The sequence below is a fragment of the Saccopteryx bilineata genome, chromosome 1 (genome assembly GCF_036850765.1).
Source record: "Saccopteryx bilineata isolate mSacBil1 chromosome 1, mSacBil1_pri_phased_curated, whole genome shotgun sequence".
Lineage (NCBI taxonomy): Eukaryota > Metazoa > Chordata > Mammalia > Chiroptera > Emballonuridae > Saccopteryx > Saccopteryx bilineata.
Window position 1 is genome coordinate 24850661 of NC_089490.1, and position 21314 is coordinate 24871974.

At 37.6% G+C, this 21314-nt stretch overlaps 1 protein-coding gene across 3 annotated transcripts in view; it reads left to right on the forward strand.

The window, feature by feature from the left end:
* Window positions 1–21314, forward strand: part of CD2AP (CD2 associated protein) — a 110516-nt gene that overhangs the window by 44349 nt on the left and 44853 nt on the right. For all 3 annotated transcript variants that reach the window (XM_066252252.1, XM_066252244.1, XM_066252262.1), the window contains 3 exons: window positions 5293–5446; window positions 13699–13799; window positions 16250–16370. In XM_066252252.1, coding sequence (XP_066108349.1) covers window positions 5293–5446; window positions 13699–13799; window positions 16250–16370 — 376 coding nt within the window. The remainder of the gene's footprint in view (window positions 1–5292; window positions 5447–13698; window positions 13800–16249; window positions 16371–21314) is intronic.

Genomic DNA, 21314 nt, shown 5'->3' on the forward strand with positions numbered 1-21314 from the left:
CTAATGTTGATGCAGTCAAAGGTGAAACAGCGTGTGGATATCAAATGCAGGGGGTCCTTGGGTTACGCCCAGTTCTGTTCCTATGACAGTGATATAACCCAAATATTGATGTAAGTTGAAATACACCCTAGCCTAAGTCACCAAACTAGTTTGCCCACATAGTAAGTACTATGTTAATGGCATAAGCTGAAATACAAGTCAATTTTTAATTTATTTTATTATTATTCTTTTTTTTTTGTATTTTTCTGAGGTGTGAAGCAGGGAGGCAGAGAGAGACTCCCACATGCACCTGACTGGGATCCACCCGGCTTGCCACTGGAGAGCGATCTCTGCCCATCTGGGGTGTTGCTCTGTTGCAGCCAGAGCCATACTAGCACCTGAGGCGGAGGCCACAGAGCTGTCCTCAAGTGCCTGGGCCAACTTTGCTCCCACGGAGACTTGGCTGTGGGAAGGGGAGAGAGAGACAGAGAGGAAGGAGAGTGGGAGGGGTGGAGAAGCAGTTGGGCGCTTCTCCCATGTGCCCTGGCCAGGAATCAAACTCGGACTTCCACACGCCGGGCCAACGTTCTACCGCTGAGCCAAACAGCCAGGGACTAACACATGTTAATTTTTTAAAGTTTATATGGGAGTGAGCTTCATAAATTCAAAACTGTCATAACCTGCAGACCCCCGTAAACATGAACTCTTACATTCCTTATTATTTAGTGATGTCACTTTCCCATATCTTCTGATTTATGCTCCTGTAAAATTGGAGGTTTCAGTTCTATGTGACACATTTTGGAAATTCTTAATGTAAAATTAAAATAATTAAGTATATTCCCTAATTTTAATCAGCATTAACATCTGTAACTGTTTAGGAATTTAGTGTTTAGATAACCTGTTTCTTTCACTTAGGAATCAAGAAGCCCTTGCCCTTTTATCTGGTTATCTATTCTTTGTGACCTTTGAGTCTATGATATAGGAGTTAATTGATTTCTATTTTCAGGTCATGGTCGTGCACTGGGCATGATCAGATAACCAAATTATTTTATAGATCTATTACAACATGAAGGAATGGTGTCTGAATTTTGTTGATCTTCTTTTAAGTACCTGTTTTGAGTTAATGCAATCAGTTAAGTATCTTTGATTATCTTAATAGATGAAGAATAATTATATTCACTTCAATCTTTTTTAGCTTCTTCATTTGCTTGTATTTCTCATCTTTAATTTGCTACTTCTTACCACTTGTCTATGAAATAAAACCAATCAATAAAGTATATTATCTGTTTGGAAATTATCCCTGTTGTATTTTTTCTTGGAGAATTTTGGACTGACATTGCTGTGTGGGAGGTTCTTCTCCTTTGTGGAATGAGACTGATAGTTCTTTTCAGTTTGCTTTTTAAGTCCTCTCTGAGGACTCTTTTTTTTTTTTTTTTTTTTTAAAGCAATTCTTTTTTTTTTTTTAATTTTATTTATTCATTTTTTAGAGATGAGAGAGAGAGACAGAGAGAGAGAGAGAGAGAGAGAGAGAGAAGGGGGGAGGAGCTGGAAGCATCAACTCCCATATGTGCCTTGACCAAGCAAGCCCAGGGTTTCGAACCGGCGACCTCAGCATTTCCAGGTCGACGCTTTATCCACTGCGCCACCACAGGTCAGGCCTGAGGACTCTTTTTATTGGATCTCCTGAAATCATTTTCAGAGTCAGGAAAGGAAGTGAAGTTGGTAGAAAATGGATGCTACAATGTTAATATGTATTTTATTTACTGGCTGATAAAGTAGAAGACAGTGAAGGGCAGAAGAAGAAAGAAATGCTGGAAGCCTTACTGACACTTCATAGATACTCAATAAAATCTGCTGTTGAAGATGATAGCCAAAGAGTAACTTGGAAGTACTGTGTGTCCAGGAACTAGAAAAGAAGAGGTTGGTAAGAGAGGGGAAAGGAAGAGAGAGAAAGAGAAAAGTGGGTGCCTGGTGGTAGATTGTATCAGGAAGAGGTGGGGGAGGAGACCAGTGCAAACTTTATTTGTAATTCTTTTTTTTTTTTTTTTAAGTGAGAGGAGGTAATATAGTAGTAAGACAGACTCCTGCATGTGCTGGACTGCGATCCACTCAGCAACTCCTGTCTGCGGCCAATGTCAAACCACCCCAGCTATCCTTAGTTTCTGAGGCTGACGCTTGGACCAGTCCAGCAATCCTCAGCACCTAGGCCAACACTTGAACCAGTGGAGCTACTGGGTGTGAGAGGAGAAGAGGGAAAGAACGGGGAGAGGGAGGAGAAGAGAAGCAGATGGTCACTTCTCCTGTGTGTCCTGACTGAGGATTGAACCCGGGACATCCGTATGCTGGGTTTATGCTCTATAAACCATTGAGCAAACTGGCCAGGACCTTTATTTGTAATTTTACTTATAGCCTCAAGGCCATTTAGTACTTGTGGGATAACAGCTTAGTTGGCACTGTGTATTTGGAACCTGAGTTTCTCCTATTTAGGGTAGAGAGAGAGAGAGAGTGAGTGTGTGTGTGTGTGTGTGTGTGTAAATATAATTTTAGTTTGCTTCTCCCTTTCGTTTTGAATCTTTTGTCCTCAGATTTATTATTTTTAATATTCATGGATATGATTGTTTCAAAAAATTTTGAAGGTTCTTAAAATGTTTCTAGATCTTGAGCAATATGTTGTAAATTGATTTTTTTTAGAAATAGGAAACATTGTCTCAGTTATATATATATTTATTTATGTAATTTTTATTAAGAGATAACATAAATATCTTAAGTTTTATAGCTTGTAAACAGGATAGTACCAAAGATTTGTACCCAAGTCATTTGTCTCCTGAACCTGTAGTTCTAATTATATTAGCTTAAAGGGCTACTTTCCTAGAATAAGATTTGATTGAAAAGCTTTTGTATTAGAAAGCAGTAATAGCTGTCAGATACAACTTATTTTTGTTTTAAATTTTTCCATTGATTTAAGAGGTAGGAGAGAGAAAGAAGCATCAACTCATTGTTCCAATTAATTGTTCCATTTAGTTGTGCACTTATTGGTTGTATCTCGTATGAGCCCTGACCCAGGATCGAACCCATGACTTCAGTGTGCCAGATCAACAATCTGTCTACTGAGGCACCTGGCCAGGGTTGACTTTCATTTATTATTTTATATATGGAGGTAGCTCATGAGATAGAAGAAACCAAAATGAATACTCTTTGACATGTTGAGTTTATAACTACCAGTCCTTACATAGATTTTGTGTTTGTTATCAGTTTGAAAAATACTCAGTGCAGTCTGAAAACTGAGATTTTCAATTGTTGATGTGTCATATAGTAAGAGCAAAATGAAGTATTTTTTCTTAAGTGCATTACCTATAAAAATGAAGGAAGCTGTCTATATTGTAAAGTATTTTGTCTTCTATAATTTATAGTTTAATAATTTTTCACAACTCTCCACCAACCTGTTTTCCTAAAATGCAAAACCTTTATTCTCCTTGCATAAATGATATGCATAGTTTAAAAAAAAAAAAAGCAAATATCAAATAGTTTTGAAATAGTATAAAGGAGTCAAAATTACTTGAAATTCTTATCAGTTAGAGCAGGGGTCTCAAACTCAACTCAGCATGTGGGCCGCAGAGCAAGATCACAGCCGTTGGGCGGGCCGCACTAGGTCTACAAAAGGCAACTGTTATGCAACACTTTTCTCACTGCAGTTGAAAACAAAAAAAAAAATCAGTACAACAAGCACAATCGTACATGCAGTTTACTCAGTGTCCCAAAACGACCAGAAACTGTAGTTCGCATCACAACTGCTGTTAACTAAGCTAATATCTAGCTAGGATGCTAGAGAAATGAAAAATACAAGTAGGCCCCTAGGCTTACTTAATTTTATCCAAAATATTTTGAACTTCGTGGATTAGTCTGCGGGCCGCACAAAATTGTTCAGCGGGCCGCGAGTTTGAGACCCCTGAGTTAGAGAGTAACATCTGGTTAGTGTTGCGATAGACACAGACACCTAGAGATAGAAATTCTTTAACTTTGTATGTGAAAAATATCTTCTGGATAGTGATTCACTTTTTTTAATGGTTAATTTTAATATCAAATTATTGATATTAAATAGAACATTAAGTTACACTATTAAATAAATTATTGAATAATATATTCAGTATTAAATTTAATGAACAATAGAAATTATTGATTCTAATATCAGATATGTGAAGTAGGAATTCAGTTCAATTTCCTCCACCCTAAATATGGACCATTAGTTTTACAAGCACCATCTATTTTAAGGTTAAGTTTTTTTCTCATTTTTTGTCTATTACAAATCAAATTTATGATTTTTTAATTTTGTTTCATTTATCAGTATATCTGTTTTTATGCTAGTACCACACTGTCTAATATACAGTGTCACATAGTTTTCTTTTATAGCCATTAAAAAGAAAAGGCCCCCTCACTTTTCCCTGAAGTACTCTGGCTATTCTAGGCCTTTTGTTCTTCTATACAAATTTAGAACCTATTTTATTACATTGCTCTCCCAAATCTGGGAGATATTTTTGGAATTGCATTGCACCATTACATCAGTTTTAGGTAGAATTGATATCTTTGTGATACTGAGTTTTTAAAATCGCCAAACATGGCATAACTTCCCTTTTGTCTTATGTCTTCCAATAAACTTAATACTTCTTTTCATGAAGATTTGCCACCTTTTGTTAGCCTCTTATGTAGAACAGGGGTCATCAAACGATGGCCCACTGACCAAATCCGAACACCGCCTGTTTTTGTATTGTCTGTGAGCCAGGAATGCTAAGAATTTTATAAATGGTTGGAAAAAAATCAAAAGAACAACTTTTAATGACGTGAACAATATGAAATTGAAATTTTAGTGTTTGTAAATAAAATTTCATTGGCTTATAGCTATGCCCATTCATTTAAGTATGAGTCTGCTCTGCACTACAAATGGCAGAGTCCATTATTTCAACAGAGATTGGAGGGCCCACAGATTTTAACGTCTTTTACTATTTGACCCTTTATAGAAACTTTGTCTACCCCGAGTTTGTTTATGTATTTCAGGGTGAATGTGTGTGTTAGGGTGGAGGTGGTGTTTCATCCTCCTCTTCTTTACCTGTGTCTCCAATTTTGATAAGACTTAAACTCATAATGAGCCACTGTTGCCAAAGTGTGCTGCATTCTTTAAATTTGTGTGGGCAGAGAAAAAGGTTGCAAACTGTTGATATGTTTTATATAATAATCACTGTACCTGTGTTTTGCTATTTCACATTTGAGAATTTAATAAAATTAACTTATTTTCATATTTACTGATTTCCCCTTTTATAGGAAATTAAGAGAGAGACAGAATCCAAAGATGACCATTTGCCTGTCAAACGGGAAAGGCATGGGAATGTAGCAAGTCTTGTACAACGAATAAGCACCTATGGACTACCAGCTGGAGGAATTCAGCCACATCCACAAACTAAAAACATTAAGAAGAGTATGTAAATAATTTCTTTACTGTTAAATTAATTCAGAATAGAGGATGTCTTGTAGCTGTACATAAATGATGTTAAGAAAAATGATCTCAATTTTTTTGCAGCCTAGTGCAGAGACTTCCACTTACTCTCATGTTACCGGGCGTTGGTCCATGTAGTCATTCTTCATAAGATGGTTAGTACGAGGTGCCGACAACTCTGTGGGAATTATAAATTAGAACATGAGGCTTTGTTTTATTATTAGTGTTATAGGCTGTGTTGAATAGTTAACACTGCCTTAAATTTATTTCAATGCATTTTATTTAATATGCTTACCCTTAAACAATATTGATAGGTGGTGGAATTTTGATAGTACTTTTCTTTAGTGGTTAGACATCTGAATATAACCATGCAATTTTCCAAGGTGATTGGCCCAGTAGAAAGACATTTACATATTTAGTACTCTGTAAATATGTTGGGGGAATAGTTTAGCCTAGAGAGCACCACATTTGAAATCAGACATGAGTTGAAATCTGTCTTATTACCTTAGATCAGTGATCCCCAACCTTTTTTGGGCCACGGACCGGTTTAATGTCAGAAAATATTTTCACGGACCGGCCTTTAGGGTGGGATGGATAAATGTATCACGTGACTGAGACAAGCGTCAAGAGTGAGTCTTAGACGGATGTAACAGAGGGAATCTGGTCATTTTTAAAAAATAAAACATCGTTCAGACTTAAATATAAATAAAACGGAAATAATGTAAGTTATTTATTCTTTCTCTGCGGACCGGCACCAAATGGCCCACGGACCAGTACTGGTCCACGGCCCAGGGGTTGGGGACCACTACCTTTGATCATTCAAATGCTAGAGTTTTACAGTATTTTTGCTGCTGGTGAGAAAAGTGGTTAATAAAACCTAATATTGCTCTTCTCAAAAAGCTTGACGCATTGGGAAAGATATAAAAAAACGTTAAACATTAAACCTGGACAAAGAAGTGCAACAGTTATGGGAACTGATAGCTTTTTTTTTTTTAAGACTTTATTGATTTTTTTTAGAGAAGAGAGAGAGAGAAAGATGGAGGAGCAGGAAGCAATAACTTGTAGTATGTAGTTGCTTCTCGGATATGCCTTGTTGGGCAAGCCCGGGGTCTTGAACCAGCAACCTCAGCATTGAAGGTGGACACTTGATCCACTGTGCCACCACAGGTCAGGCTTAGATAGCATAGTAAAGTAGTAAAACATGACACCCCTTGAGAGATTGAATACTGATTACTGTGTTTAGTTTCATTTAATAAGTAGTAAATAAATGCATTTATCAGTGTCTTTGATATTATGGTTTTCAGATTCTTTGCAGTACCAAATAGTCCACAATAAAGAAATTTTGTTTACATATACCTGTTACTTTCTATGTTATTTATTGTCTGTGAAGTTTCAGGAAACCTGTACTTTCACTCTTTGAATATTCTCATAAAACAAAACCAGATTTTCATAAAAATGAAACAAATTTCTTGACACTGAGACAGACCAATTAAAGAGTTTTATGTGTTCTTTGTGTCCCATAATTGCAATGTACAAACAATAATTAGATATTCGTACTGTTTTCAGTCCACTGGCTGAAGGTAGACAATTTCCGTAATTCTGATTGTCCTGGACCCTTAAATTGTTTGTTTAGAGATTGGGGGACAGATAACACAGTATGTCCACATCCTACAGGTAAAGCTTTATGTAGAATTTCTATTCACCAAGAGAATTTTTAGACCCTCAGAGGGCTATTTATGACCTTTGTCTACTGTAAAATCCATTTACCACTTTCACTATCTCAACTGCACTATAGAGAGACAAAAAAGTTTCTAATTAAAGGCTAGATAAAGGGCTGCAAGGTTATGAATATTTTATTTTGTCTTCTAATAGAAAAGGACACTAAATTTTACCTTTCTCGAGAACATGGGTCATAATTCTTATTCTTGTAAGGAAGAAAAACATTCTGTAGTTGGTGCCAGGAGGCTTAGGGTTTTTCTTTTTAAAATTTTATTTATTTTTTACAGAGACAGAGAGTGAGTCAGAGAGAGGGACAGACAGGAACGGAGAGAGATGAGAAGCATTAATCATTAGTTTTTCATTGCGTGTTGCAACACCTTAGTTGTTCATTGATTGCTTTCTCATATATGCCTTGACTGCGGGCCTTCAGCAGACCAAGTAACCCCTTGCTGGAGTCAGCGACCTTGAGTTCAAGCTGGTGGGCTTTTCCTCAAACCAGATGAGCCCGCACTCAAGCTGGCGACCTCAAGGTCTCGAACCCGGGTCCTCTGAATCCCAGTCCGACGCTCTATCCACTGTGCCACCGCCTGGTCAGGCTTAGGGTTTTTCTTAAGGTCCTCTGTCACTTGTTTTCATGTGCCCGGGCCACAAGGACTAAATTGTTCGCTTGGTGCTAGCTAACATTTAAAACATGGTACAGGTTGGTTTTGCTTTCAGATTGCTTTTCCAGGAAAAGCAAACTTGTTTTTGTTTTTTTAATCTGATTTTTTTTCATTACTGTTAGTTTGTATCATATCCTTAATTCACAAAATAGACTAGTTTCTTAAAATGGATAGTTGCAATGTTAAGTAGTAGTGGATACTACTAGTATTAATAAAATATATATATTTTAAAAACCTTATGGCCATGGCCAGGTAGCTCGGTTGGAACATCGTCCCGATATGTGAAGGTTGCAGGTCCAGTCCCTAATCAGGGCACATACAAGAATCAACCAATGACATCATGAATAAGTGGAACCAAAAAAAATCAGTGTTTCTCTCTCTCTCCCTCCCTCTCTCTGTAAAATCGATAAATTTCAAAAAAATGTAAAATCATTGTAAAAGTTGATGGTGATAAACACAGCAGATTGATGAATATTCTATTTAAATCTGCCGAGTCAAGTGAATCTGCATGTGTTGAATTTTGTATAAGCAGCTAAAAAGGACATGTTCAAATCAATAGTGTGATTGTTGAATATCTGGAAACTGTACTGGTAGCCTCCTTTTTTTTTTTTTTTTTTTTTTGTAATCTCCAAAGCCAAAACAGTGTTGGCATTTTTGTGAGTCTAGCCATGAAGCCATTGACACTTTGCTTTGTGTGCAAGTTAAGCATGACGACTTTGGTCAAACAAACCAGATTTTCTAGGGCTAGCACAGAGTAATGTTTTCTAGGACAAAGTTGACTCTTATAAGTTTATTAGATATTTCACTTTATATGTGAGAAAAAATGGACGTTGGATGTTAATCTACTCTTGGCAGTTGTGAGGAAATGTATCAGGGCTTGTAACTTGTATTTCTTATAGCGGAAACTGCAGAAGTGATTTTCCATCTAGTTAATAATTGTTTTGTATATAAAAGATACACTGAGGTTGATACTGATAGGTCACTAGTAGTCATGCAGAAATAAGTGATATTGTTACATGAAGAGTTAGTTGACTAGAATGCCTGTCTACACAGTGCTTAATTCCCCATAAAGTTGGTAGCAGATAATATGCCTCCTGATTTTGAGTCAGCACTGAAGAAAGTAATGAAAATTCTGAATACTATCAGAATACAATACATCTTTACAGCTTACATTTTAAAAAACAACAACAAACGATTGTATTAGTTCAGGCTCCGATCTTTGACATTAATGTTCTAACTCATAGGGAGAAAAAGTCTCATTCAAATGACTTCTTCCCAGGTACAGCCTCTCAAGTGAATGGGATAGGATGTTCTAACTTTGTTATATTTTGAAAATTTTAAAAATTGACAGAGAGTTGAAGAATAATTGTGCAGTGAATATAGTATTCATTTAAGTTTGCTGTTAATATTTTGTCACATTGGCTTTATCTCTATGTCTATATACATACATAGATACATTTTTAAAAACTGAGTCAGTTTAGTATATGTTGTAGACATGATACTGCATCCCTAGTCATTAGCTTTTTCTTCATGATAGTGAAAATAATATTTTCTAAGATTTTGATTGTCTTAATCAAAAGTCGTATATCTCAGTAGGACAGCTAGAATCTTGAACAGCTTGAATCTTTCATTTAATGGCCTAAGTATTATGATTTTTTATTGCTGAGGGTAAGAAAGAATATTTACAGAAGATTCAGCCATGTGACTAAATCATTGTGTTTTTAACTTTTGATGGATTTTTGGGGGGATTATAGAATTCCAGATAGAATTGCTTCCTTTAGAAGATCCATTGATATAAGCAAGTGTATTTTCAGGGAACAAAAATTCAACATTGCTAGACTGCATGAGCCATGTTAAAGCACTGCAGTCTGTGAAGGAGGCAACATGATGATATAGGGCAGGGGTCCCCAAACTTTTTATACAGGGGGCCAGTTCACTGTCCCTCAGACTGTTGGAGGGCCGGACTATAAAAAAAGCTATGAACAAATCCCTGTGCACACTGCACATATCTTATTTTAAAGTAAAAAAACAAAACGGGAACAAATACAATATTTAAAATAAAGAACAAGTAAATTTAAATCAACAAACTGACCAGTATTTCAATGGGAACTATGGGCCTGCTTTTGGCTAATGAGATGGTCAATGTCCGGTTCCATATTTGTCACTGCTAGCTGTAACAAGTGATATGACGCGCTTCCGGAGCCCTGACGCGTGTGTCCCGCTTCACTGGAAGTAGTACTGTACGTGAGCGACGCTGCGCTTTGCGGCACCACCACATACTGTGCTCCTCTCACTGACCACCAATGAAAGAGGTGCCCCTTGCGGAAGTGCGACGGGGGGCTGGATAAATGGCCTCGGGGCTGCATGCGGGCCAGCACCATAGTTTGGGGACCCCTGATATAGGGGAAGATAACAGGCTTCAGAGTCAGAAGTCACTGTAACTAGTCTTGCCTGTCTTTAGCTCTGTGCTCTTAAGCAAGGTATTTAACTTCTGAGTTCCTGTTTCTCTGGTAAAATGATGCTAGTACATTCATGTGGTCTGTTGTGTGGGAGATGTTTGTGAGAAGTTTAGACTAGTACTGGTGCATAAAAGACATGAAATTTGTCCCTGCTTTTGTTGTTCCTCCTTTATTCTCTTCCTTGTTAATACGTCTACTTATACTATTTAAAAAGATTTCTTGATATAGTATTGTAAGAGATCTGAAAATTTATATGGAAATTATTTGTAATAAAATACTAGTTGCGATTTTTTAAAAATTAATTTTATCATTCTTTTATTGCCAACTCTGCTATTATATGCATTGTTTTATATTTTTAGTGCTTAGCAGAAGTTTTGATACATTGTAGCACTTAAGTAAATATTTATTAATATGTGTGGGCATTGATTATGCCTTTTGAAAATGTGAAAAATCTGAAAATTCCTCTAGTTTTGCTGCCAATTAATGAGTTCTATAGAGGCAGTCACGTCAACTTAGAAGTGAACTATATGGAAATAAAAATGTGAAAAAAATTTTTTAGAATATGTGATTTGCATTTTGTAATAATAGAGGCTATTTAGAAGTTTTTATTTAATGTGGCTCTTTTCTTTGAAAAATGAATAATTTTGCAGCCTACGTTGGAAAAAAACACTTAGTAGAGAATTATGTTTAATATGAGAAAGAAAAATTAAGGTTTTTGGTTAAAATATAACTAGGCTGCTTAAAGGTAATTTATCTGCTTGGGGATGGGGGACTAATTAATACTCTTTTTTACTTTAAATTATTTTTAAAAGATACATATATTCATTAAAAAGCAAGCTACATTTTTTTAAAGGCCTAAGATTATCAGAAAGATACAAAAGATTTTCTATGACATGCACCCTGAACAGAATAGTTTTTTCTTCTTCTTTTCCAAGTGAGAGGAGGGGAGATAGAGAGACAGACTCCTCCTGCATGTGCCCCAAACAGGATTCACCTGGCAGCCTCATCTGTGGCTAATGCTCTACTGGTCTGGGACCAGGCCCCTAACTGACTATTTTTAGCTCCTGAGGCAGAGGCTCTGTGGAGCCATCCTCAGTGCCTGGGACTGATGTGCTTGAACCAATCGAGCCATTACTGTAGAGGATGGGGGGGGGGAAGAGAAGTGGGGAGGGAGAGGGAGAAAGGGAGAGAGAGAAGGGGAGGGGAGGGGCGGAGAAGCAGATGGTTACCTCTCCTGTGATTCCTGACTGGGAATCAATCCCTGGACATCCACACACCGGGCTGATGCTCTACTACTGAGCCAACTTGCCAGGGCCAAAATAGATTTTTCTTTTTAATAATATAGATCATTTTCCCCTCATTTATGAAGTGCTAACTGCAAAGTACTCATTTATAAACACATTTTCTTCTTCCTTTTTTTTTTAGTGAGAGGTGGGGAGGGGAAGGGAGGGAGGGAGAGAGATGAGAAGCATCAACTTGTAGTTGCATCACTTTAGTTGTTCATTGCTTCTTATACATGCCTTGACTATGGGGGGGGGGGGCTCCAGCCGAGCCAGTGACTCCTTGCTAAACCCAGCGACCATGGGATCATGTTTATGATCCCACGCTCAAGTCAGTGACCCCACACTCAAGCTAGTGAGCCTGCGCTTAAGCCAACGACCTAGGGATTTTGAACCTGGGACATCTTGCCAGTGCACCACCAGCAGTCAAGTTGAACACTTTTTTTTTTTTAAGGTAAGAAGAGGGGAGATAGGCAGACTCCCACATGCACCCCAACCAGGATCCTCACCAGTCAACCCTATCTGGGGATGATGCTTGAGGACCCAGCTATTTTTAGCACCTAAGGCTGACACACTTGGATCAACTGAGCTAACCTCTGTGCCAGGGCCACACTGGAGCCACTGGATGTGGGAGGGGAATAGAGAGAGAAGGGTGAGAGGGAGGGGGATAGAAGCAGATAGTCACTTCTTCTGTGTACCCTGACCAGGAATCGAACCCAGGACATCCATATACCGAGCTGACGCTCTATCCACTGAGCCACTGGCCAGGGCCAGACACATTTTCTTAAGGTCACTTCAACAACTTGAACAACTTGCAAATGTATTTTGGGAATATAGTTATTTCTAGTTTAAGAGATGAGATGTTTTCCTACAGTATACGTAAAGTCACTATATTTCAATTATTACTTGAAATTATTCTGAGATGTTGGTTGCAGTGATCTTTTGTTTTGGGAGTTCAGCTGGAGTTATTTTTTTGTGTTAATTTCTTAGCTAGCTCTGTAAATTGTCAGAGCTGAGGTAACCCCCTTCTCATGATGTGCCCAAAGAAGAACAGCTTCAGTTTTGCTGTTTTTGCCTCCAGCAATGTTTCAGGCTCTAGGACCCATTTGTTCATCGTTTTGATGGTCAAGGGACTCCATACATGTTGCTTTTCTTCAATGTCATATTTCAAATGAATCAATTTTTTTAATAGGCCTTTTTCACTGTCCAACTTTCACATTTGTAGATAGTAATTTAGAATATGAGAGTGTGGATGATCTTAGCCTTGGTTTCTAATAACACATCTTTGCTTTTGATGATTTTTCCTAATTCTTCCATTGCTGCCCTTCCAAGTCTCAGCCTGCTCTTGATTTTTTTGAGTAGCAAGAAGCAATTCTTTAATCAATCATACTTGGTCATCTACTCATAGCTGCTTTAATGATTCACTTTTAAAGATGGAGTGAATCTGAATTCTCAATTGTTAAGAGTTTAAAAGAAGTTGAGAACCACAAACCTGGATGGTTATTATAAATGGTCATTACTTGTCTGAGTAAATGAAGCCTGTTTGAGAAGCTAAGGTAAAATTATTTTTATCTTTACCTATATGAGTTTGATTTTTGTCTGTCAGAAAACAGCTATAAAAAAAGATAAATACCTTTTAGGTTTCTGCATTCCCCCCCCCTTTTTTTTAACACATATTCTTAAATTAGTGCCTTTTAAGTATTCCTTGACTTTGATCAGGAAGTAGTCTGAAAATCACTGGCTTAGAGGACTTGAATGTGATACACTTGTACAAACAAGTGTCTTTTATTGTCTGTATTTCTAGTCTCAAAACTGGCAGTGGATATGTTACTTTTGTATAATTAGTGGGATCAGATACATACATGATTTCATTGCTGTGAGCCTTATACCTTATTTGTAGTTGGTTTGAATTTATTTTGGGGTGAATTGATTATAATGTGGGAGCAAGGTGGAAAGCTAACCAGAACTGAGTATGGTTAGCTGCTTAGAATGCTTACATGTTCTGTTTTTGTTCATGTATGTAAATCCTATGACAAGCATACTGTGAAAACAAAGGTGCTTTTGTTTGTTTTAATAATCTTTCTTAACCTAACTTTTTATGTTGCTTTTCTTAGAGACCAAGAAGCGGCAGTGTAAAGTTCTCTTTGAGTACATTCCACAAAATGATGATGAGCTGGAACTGAAAGTGGGAGAGGTTATTGATATTAATGAAGAGGTGAGAAACCATGTGTTAGAGATGATGCAGCAATTAGATTGGATGCTTTGGGTATTGAGAAATTCTTTGTAAGACTATTTATTTTTTGTTAGAATTTTCTGCAAGTTTCATTGTTTTTTTATAACAATTTTAAGGTATAGACTTTAAAATGGATTTTTAATGATTTAATATCTGGCTGTCTTATCTGTAAACTAGAAATTAATATAAGTAGTTAGGAATATAAATACACGTTTCCATTGATTCTGAATTCACTTTTGGCACAAAGTAGTAAAATAGGAATACAAAAGCAGAACCTTTAAAAAGCTTTGCATTGTGTAAATTATCACATTGAAGTACTAACCAAAAACACTTTTTCCTCATCTTAGAATGATATTTAACTTAGACTGAGATTAAACACTTTTCCCTAGTATCTTTGAATGATATTTAAAAATATTTTTTAAATAACTTTCATACCTCTGCCTTTATCATTAAAGGAATATTAGAGTTTTATTTGGCAGCTGAAGTTCTCATTTGCACAGTATGTTTTGACATTATATATTCTCACAGGGATTGATACTGTGTTCTGATACCATGTGATGTAGTTTATCACTAGGTTTATGTTAAGTTTCAGTGTGTTTATACAACAGGCAATTCTGTTTTCTTTCTATTAGGTGGTAATGGTAGTTAATGGTTATGAACCTATATTATGTCAGCAAAACTGTTTCACATTTAGTATTTCCTTCGAACCTTCCTTTCCTTCTCTCTCTGTCTCTCTCTTTTTTTCTTTCTCTATTCTTTTTTCTCTTTTCTTTTTTTCCCTCCCTCCCTCCTTTCCTTTCCTTTCCTTTCCTTTCCTTTCCTTTCCTTTCCTTTCCTTTCCTTTCCTTTCCTTTCCTTTTCCTTCCTTCCTCCCTCTCTCTCTCCCTTCCTTCCTTCCTTCGCAGGGAGGAAGAGAGACAGGCTCCCACATGTACCCTGACCAGGATTCACCCGGAAAGTCCCCTACAGGGCAATGCTCTGCCTATCTGGGGCTACTGCTCCATTGTTCGGCAACAAAACTATTTCAGTGCCTGAGGTAAGGCCATGAGGCCATCCTCAGCACTCGAGGCCACCTTGCTTGAACCATTCAAGCCGTGGCTGCTGGAGGGTGAGAGAGAGAGAGAGAATGGGGAGGGGAATGGGTGGAGAAGCACATGGATTTGTCTCCTGCCTGCCCTGATAGGAATTGAACCCAGGACTTCTACACGCTGTGCTGACACTTAGCCAACCAGCCAGGGCCAATTTTCTTTAAATCTTTAACAACCTTAGGATAGGAATTTTCATCCCAATTTAACATATAAAGAGATTGCATCATAGAAGATAAGTGATTAGCTGTTCAGATTACTTTTTGCTGCATGACCTGCTATCCCAAACTTTGTGGCAAAGGACCGCTGTTTCATTAGGTTCATGGGTATATGGGTTACAAATTCAGATAGGGGATAGGCCACAGCAAAGGTGACTTGTGTTTGTTCTGTGACGTCTGAGGGCCTCAACTGGGAAGATGCAAGGTTGGGTGCTGGTGGAATCATGGGAAGGCTCCTTCGCTGACATGTCTGGTGCTTAGCAGACTCGGAGATTAGGACTGCCTGTGGAGAGCCGTTATGTAGCTTCTCCGTTTGGCTTGCTTGCTTACTGTAGTGGGGAGAGGTCTCAGGGTTATATACTCTAACTACCTAGTTGCTGCCAATTTGGGATTCCAAGTGTAGATAATAGTTTTTCCTTTGTTGTGCCTGTTCCAGTTTGGTCTTCCTACCTCCATCACACCTGGGTCGAAGAACTCCCAAACCTTGGTGCCTTCTTAAAGTCTGCTGACAACTACTGAACTTTCACAATTACTGCCTTCCCTTTTTCTCAACCAGCCTGTCTTCTAGCTACCTCATGTTTCAATTATATATGTTTCATGAAAGAGTTCTTAATTTTTATGTCACCTTCTTTTTCACATGCTTTTTTACCTGGAAAATTCTTATTCAGCCTTTACATATCCAGCCCTTTCATTGTTTTCCTCTCAGGGTAACTTTTTAAGTAGGCTCTCCCTCCTGGGAGCACACCCTCTCAGGCTCGTATCTCCGAAACCCTAAGGGTCCCCATGAGACCTGCACCTCGGGGAGCAGTGGGCAGAGGCAGCTCCTTCCCAGGCTTCTGAGGCCTCCTTTTCCTGACTTCCCGTCGCTCTTCCTACGAAGGAGCCCTTTCCTTGCTTCACTGTCTCCAGCTTTAATAAACGTACCTCCAAAAAAAATTTTCTAACAGAAAAAATAGACATGCTGTGTGTACTGCTAAGTATGTTTTGACAATGAATAGTTTACTCTTTAAAAAATTCTTTTTACCTATCAATAATGTGCTTATTTACTTCTGTAGATTAATTTTCCCATAGAAGGAAGAATTTCATTTAAGAGAAGTTTTTATTATTTTGAGTTATGAATTTTTTTCAGGTAGAAGAAGGCTGGTGGAGTGGGACTCTGAACAACAAGTTGGGACTGTTTCCCTCAAATTTTGTGAAAGAATTAGAGGTAACTGATGATGGTGAAACTCATGATGCCCAGGAGGATTCAGGTAGACTATTTAAAAAATTTTTGAATATAAATCAACATTATATATCACCTAGTGTTTATTTTGTATTTTTGGAAACTCTGTCTTACTTTGGAACTGTGAGCTTTGGTTTATCTACTTTTAAAATAAGAAATGATGACATCAGATCATTTACAACAACATGGATGGATCTTGATAACATTATGCAGGGTGAAATAAGTAAATCAGAAAAAACTTAAGAACTGCATGATTCCATACATAGGTAGGACATAAAAACGAGACTCAGAGACATGGACAAGAGTGTGGGGGTTACCAGGGTGGGGGAGGGGGGAGGAAGGAAAAGGAAGGGTGGGGGGAGGGGCACAAAGAAAACCAGATAGAAGGTGCCGGAAGACAATTTGACTTTGGGTGATGGGTGTGCAACATAATTAAATGTTAAAATAACCTGGAGATATTTTCTCTGAACATATGCACCCTGATTTATTAATGTCATCCCATTAAAATTTTTTAAAAAGCTTTTGACTAGGTCTTAAAATGAACTGAATATCTAGGAAAATAATTTGTTTTTTCCTCTGATATCTGCTTAAGTCTAAAGTAAACCTTTAGTACCTTGATTATGAAATGATAATACCTTTGTTATCTTATTTCTTCCCACTTAAGATATACTTGCTTACAGCTTTGATCTGGGCTTGCAAATGTCCTGTCTACCTCAGAAAATTTAAAAATTCCTGAAGTCAAAGATGCTGAAGTCAATCTTCAGTGTAGGTGCTGAGTCCATTGAAAGACATTGATTTGAATGCCAGGAAGTGAGTGCTTTTTAAGGACTTTAGAACTTTAATGATAAAAATACATAGTCCTTTCAGTTTTCATTCAAGAGTTTGATTTTATGCATTATGATTTCAGCAATTGATGTTCACTTTTTCTGTGTTCTAACAAACTGAAAGACAGTCATTGAGCTAGGAATAAATGGAGGAGTCATAACAAGTAGACTTACTCTTTTTTGGTGTACTTCTTTGAGAATACTTGGTACCGATTCCGAAGTCAAAACTTAATGTTTTAAGGGTGTATAAAAATCATAAGAGAACTGAAAACATTTGGCTTAAATTTTTTTTAATTTATTTATTAAATTTAATGCAGTGACATTGATAAATCAGGGTACGTATGTTGAGAGAAAACATCTCCAGATTATTTTGACATTTGATTGTGCTGTATACCCCATTTGGCTTAAATTTAATGGCACACTTATTCCTTAGCTCTTGTCCCTTGAAGATTCATGTTGGTATTTATGTTTTATAGGTATTGGATTCTATTTTATTTGTTTTATTCTTATATTTTTAATACTAAAATTTGGTATTAATTAAAGCTTATGGCGAAATGATTTTTATGATGTTACATAAATTGTGAGCCCTTAAAATATGCACTTTTTTTTTCTTATTTTTCCAAGAGGAGAGGTGGCAATAGACAGTCTCCCACAAGTGCCCTGACTGGGATCCACCCAGAGATCTTTGTCTGGGGCCAGTGCTTGCAACCAAACTATTTTTAATGCCTCAGTACCTGGGGTTAATGCACTCTAATCAAGCAAGCCATGGCTGCAGGAGAGGAAGAAAGAGAGATAGACAGACAGACAGGAGGGAAGAAGTGGTGGAGAAGTAGATGGTTGCTTCTCCTTTTTGGTTTGACTGGGAATTGAACTTGGGACTTCCACACACTGGGTCAATGCTCTACCACTGAGCCAAACAGCCAGGGCCAAAATATGTACAAATTTAAAGTCCATATGGGACCACCAGCTAAAGAAATCAAACTTAAATTTGGATGTAGTTTATTATTTTTGTAATTATAAATACTTTTGGCATTTTCTTGCACTATTTAGCCTTATTTGAATTCTAGTAACCTTGCAGGGTTGTATCTGTTAAAAATATACTTTCTTGCTTGCTTAACCCCTTTATAATAACAAGCATTCTAAATATGGAGCTTTCTGATTATGGGGTGGTAAGTGAGTGGTTTAAGCACACTATAATTTCTTTTTTTTTTTTTTACTCTTAATTTTTAGGCAGAGAATTTTCGAACATTGATTTGAATGCCAGGAAGTGAGTGCTTTTTAAGGACTTTAAAACTTTAATGATAAAAATATATAGTCCTTTCAGTTTTCATTCAAGATTTTGATTTTATGCATTATGATTTCAGCAATTGATGTTCACTTTTTCTGTGTTCTAACAAACTGTAATATTCTCTGCCTATAATTTGTATTTGACGTTCTTTTTTGTAAAATAGTGTGTGTTTCTAGTAGCTGTTACAGAAATTATAGTTGACTGTGTATTATAAAATGTTACTTTTTGTTTACAGTTTTAGAATGCCACATCTCCCACAGTTTGATTATTATAGTTTCTCCTTATACTTCTTTACTTTTGGTAGAGCTCTTATGTTCTCTTCTTTGAATCAGTAACTGAAATATATGGAATGATGTTCTTGGATTGACCATTACATTCTAGCTATTACGCTGAGAAGATAATTCTGACTCTAGACTAAAGGTGAACAATATTACCTAAGCCTTCATGGGTTTTATTTTTATGCCCTCAGTTTTCACTGAAGAACTATAGACTAAAAGTTATAAGAGCCACTGTTACATTTTTTATAGGAATGTGGTGAATTCATAATTTGTTCTATTACTGTAGATTGGTTTCTATATAAAATCTCAAGGTAAAATTTTTTTAGTATTCAATTTTACAAAATGCTTTACTTCTCAAGGCAAGTGTTATTATTCCCTTTTTATAATGAAATGACTTTTTTGCTTAAATATATGTAACTTTTCTTGTTTAGAGTATTTTGCCACTTTCACATTCTACTCACTTGCTCAGGAGGATGTGCTTTCCGTTTTCCCCAGAAAACTGACTTCCGTAGTCTGCTCAGAAGTCACGTTTCAGGGAGGCCTTTCCTGACAGCTCTGTCTAAAACAGCCAAAGCTCCCAGCTGCTGCTCTTTAACTCCCTATCTTCTTGCTTTTTCTTTGATTTATTTGTTATTCCTTATTAATTTTCTTATTGCATGTCTACCCCCCATGTTAGAGCATACATTTTGTTTTGTTCTTTGCTGCGCACCTAGTTTCTAGAACATTGGCTCAGTGAAAATTCTCATAACTTTGGAGGAAGTTAGTTCAGTCCTGTTTTTTGAGGTTTTTTTTTTTTTTATTTTTCCATTGATTAGCAAGAAAGAGAAGCATCAACTTATTGTTCCATTTAGTTGTGCATTCATTGGTACTTCTTACGTACCCTGACTGGGGACCAAACCTGCGGCCTTGTTGCACCAGATTGACCTTCTATCCGCTCACCCACCCTGCAGGCCCAGTTCACTCCTGTTTTAAAAGTGAAGAATTTAAAGTCTGGCCCTGGTTATTTGCTCAGTGGTAGAGCATTGGCCTGTTGTGTGGTGTCCCGGGTTCGATTCCCAGTCAGGGCACACAGGAGAGGCAACAGTCTGCTTCTTCACCCCTCCCTCTCCCCTTTCTCTCTCTCTCTGTCTCCCTCCCTCCCTCCCTTCCTCCTCTTGCAGCCATGGCTCGAGTGTATCATCGTCTTAGGTGCTGAAAATAGCTGGGTTACATGCATGGCCCCAGATGGGCAGAACATCAGCCCCAGACCTGGGGAGTGGGGGAGGACATTACTGGTTGGATCTGGGTCTGGGTGCATGTGGAGTCTATTTCTCTACCTCTCACTTGATAAAGAAAAAAAGAATTTAAACTCTGAGATAATGCAACCATGGAGTGGTAAAAATCACAATCGGAATTCTGTTCTGATCTTTTTTACTTAACTATGCTATTTAATATATGGGGGTATGTATATTAGAGAATTCTCACTGTTTTAGCCCATTTGTTTGCCTTTTGTCTCTTTATTTTCTTTTAATCATGCCTATACAACTGTCTTTTTGTGTACTTTTAACCCAGAGAGAGCAACAAGCAATAATATGTGGGTACAGCAGCATTTTCCATGGAATCAATACATTCTTTTTCTTTCTTTCTTTTTTTTTTTTTTACAGAGACAGAGATTGAGTCAGAGAGAGGGATAGATAGGGACAGACAGACAGGAACGGAGAGAGATGAGAATCAATCATCAGTTTTTTGTTGCGACACCCTAATTGTTTATTGATTACTTTCTCATATGTGCCTTGACTGTAGGCCTTCATCAGACCAAGTAACCCCTTGCCCGAGCCAGTGACCTTGGGAACAAACTGGCTAGCTTTTGCTCAAACCAGATGAGCCCATGCTCAAACTGGGCAACCTCAGGGTCTCGAACCTGGGCCCTCCACATCCCAGTCCAATGCTCTATCCACTGCGCCACCACCTGGTCAGGCAGGAATCAATATATTCTTAAATATGAAATTTGAAATTCAAAGCCAGGGAAGGAAAATTCTAAATATAAAGACTACTTAATTCGAAATTCATATATTTATTTATTCAGTATATTGAGTTCTTATTTTGGGGCATATTGTGCAAGGTTCTGGGAATAAAGTAATGAGCTGTTAATATAGGCTCATTACATGATTCTTCTCCAAACTTAAGCTTTTGTGCCTGACCAGGCGGTGGCGCAGTGCATAGAGTGTTGGACTAGGATGCCGAAGACCAGGTTCGAGACCCTGAGGTCGCCAGCTTGAGCGCGAGCTCATCTGGTTTGAGCAAGGCTCACCAGCTTGAGCCCAAGGTTGCTGGCTCGAGCAAGGGGTTATGCGGTCTGCTGTAGCTCCTGGGGTCAAGGCACATATGAGAAATCAATCAATGAACAACTAAGGAACCGCAAGGAAGAATTGATGTTTCTCATCTCTCTCCCTTCCTGTTTGTCCCTATCTGTCCCCTCTCTCTGACTCTGTCTTTGCCACCAACAAAACCCCAAAACTTAAGCTTTTGTACCTTTGGGGGGACAGATAACTACTAAATAAGATGTATTGGAAAGAACTCAAACATAGGGTATGAGGGAATGC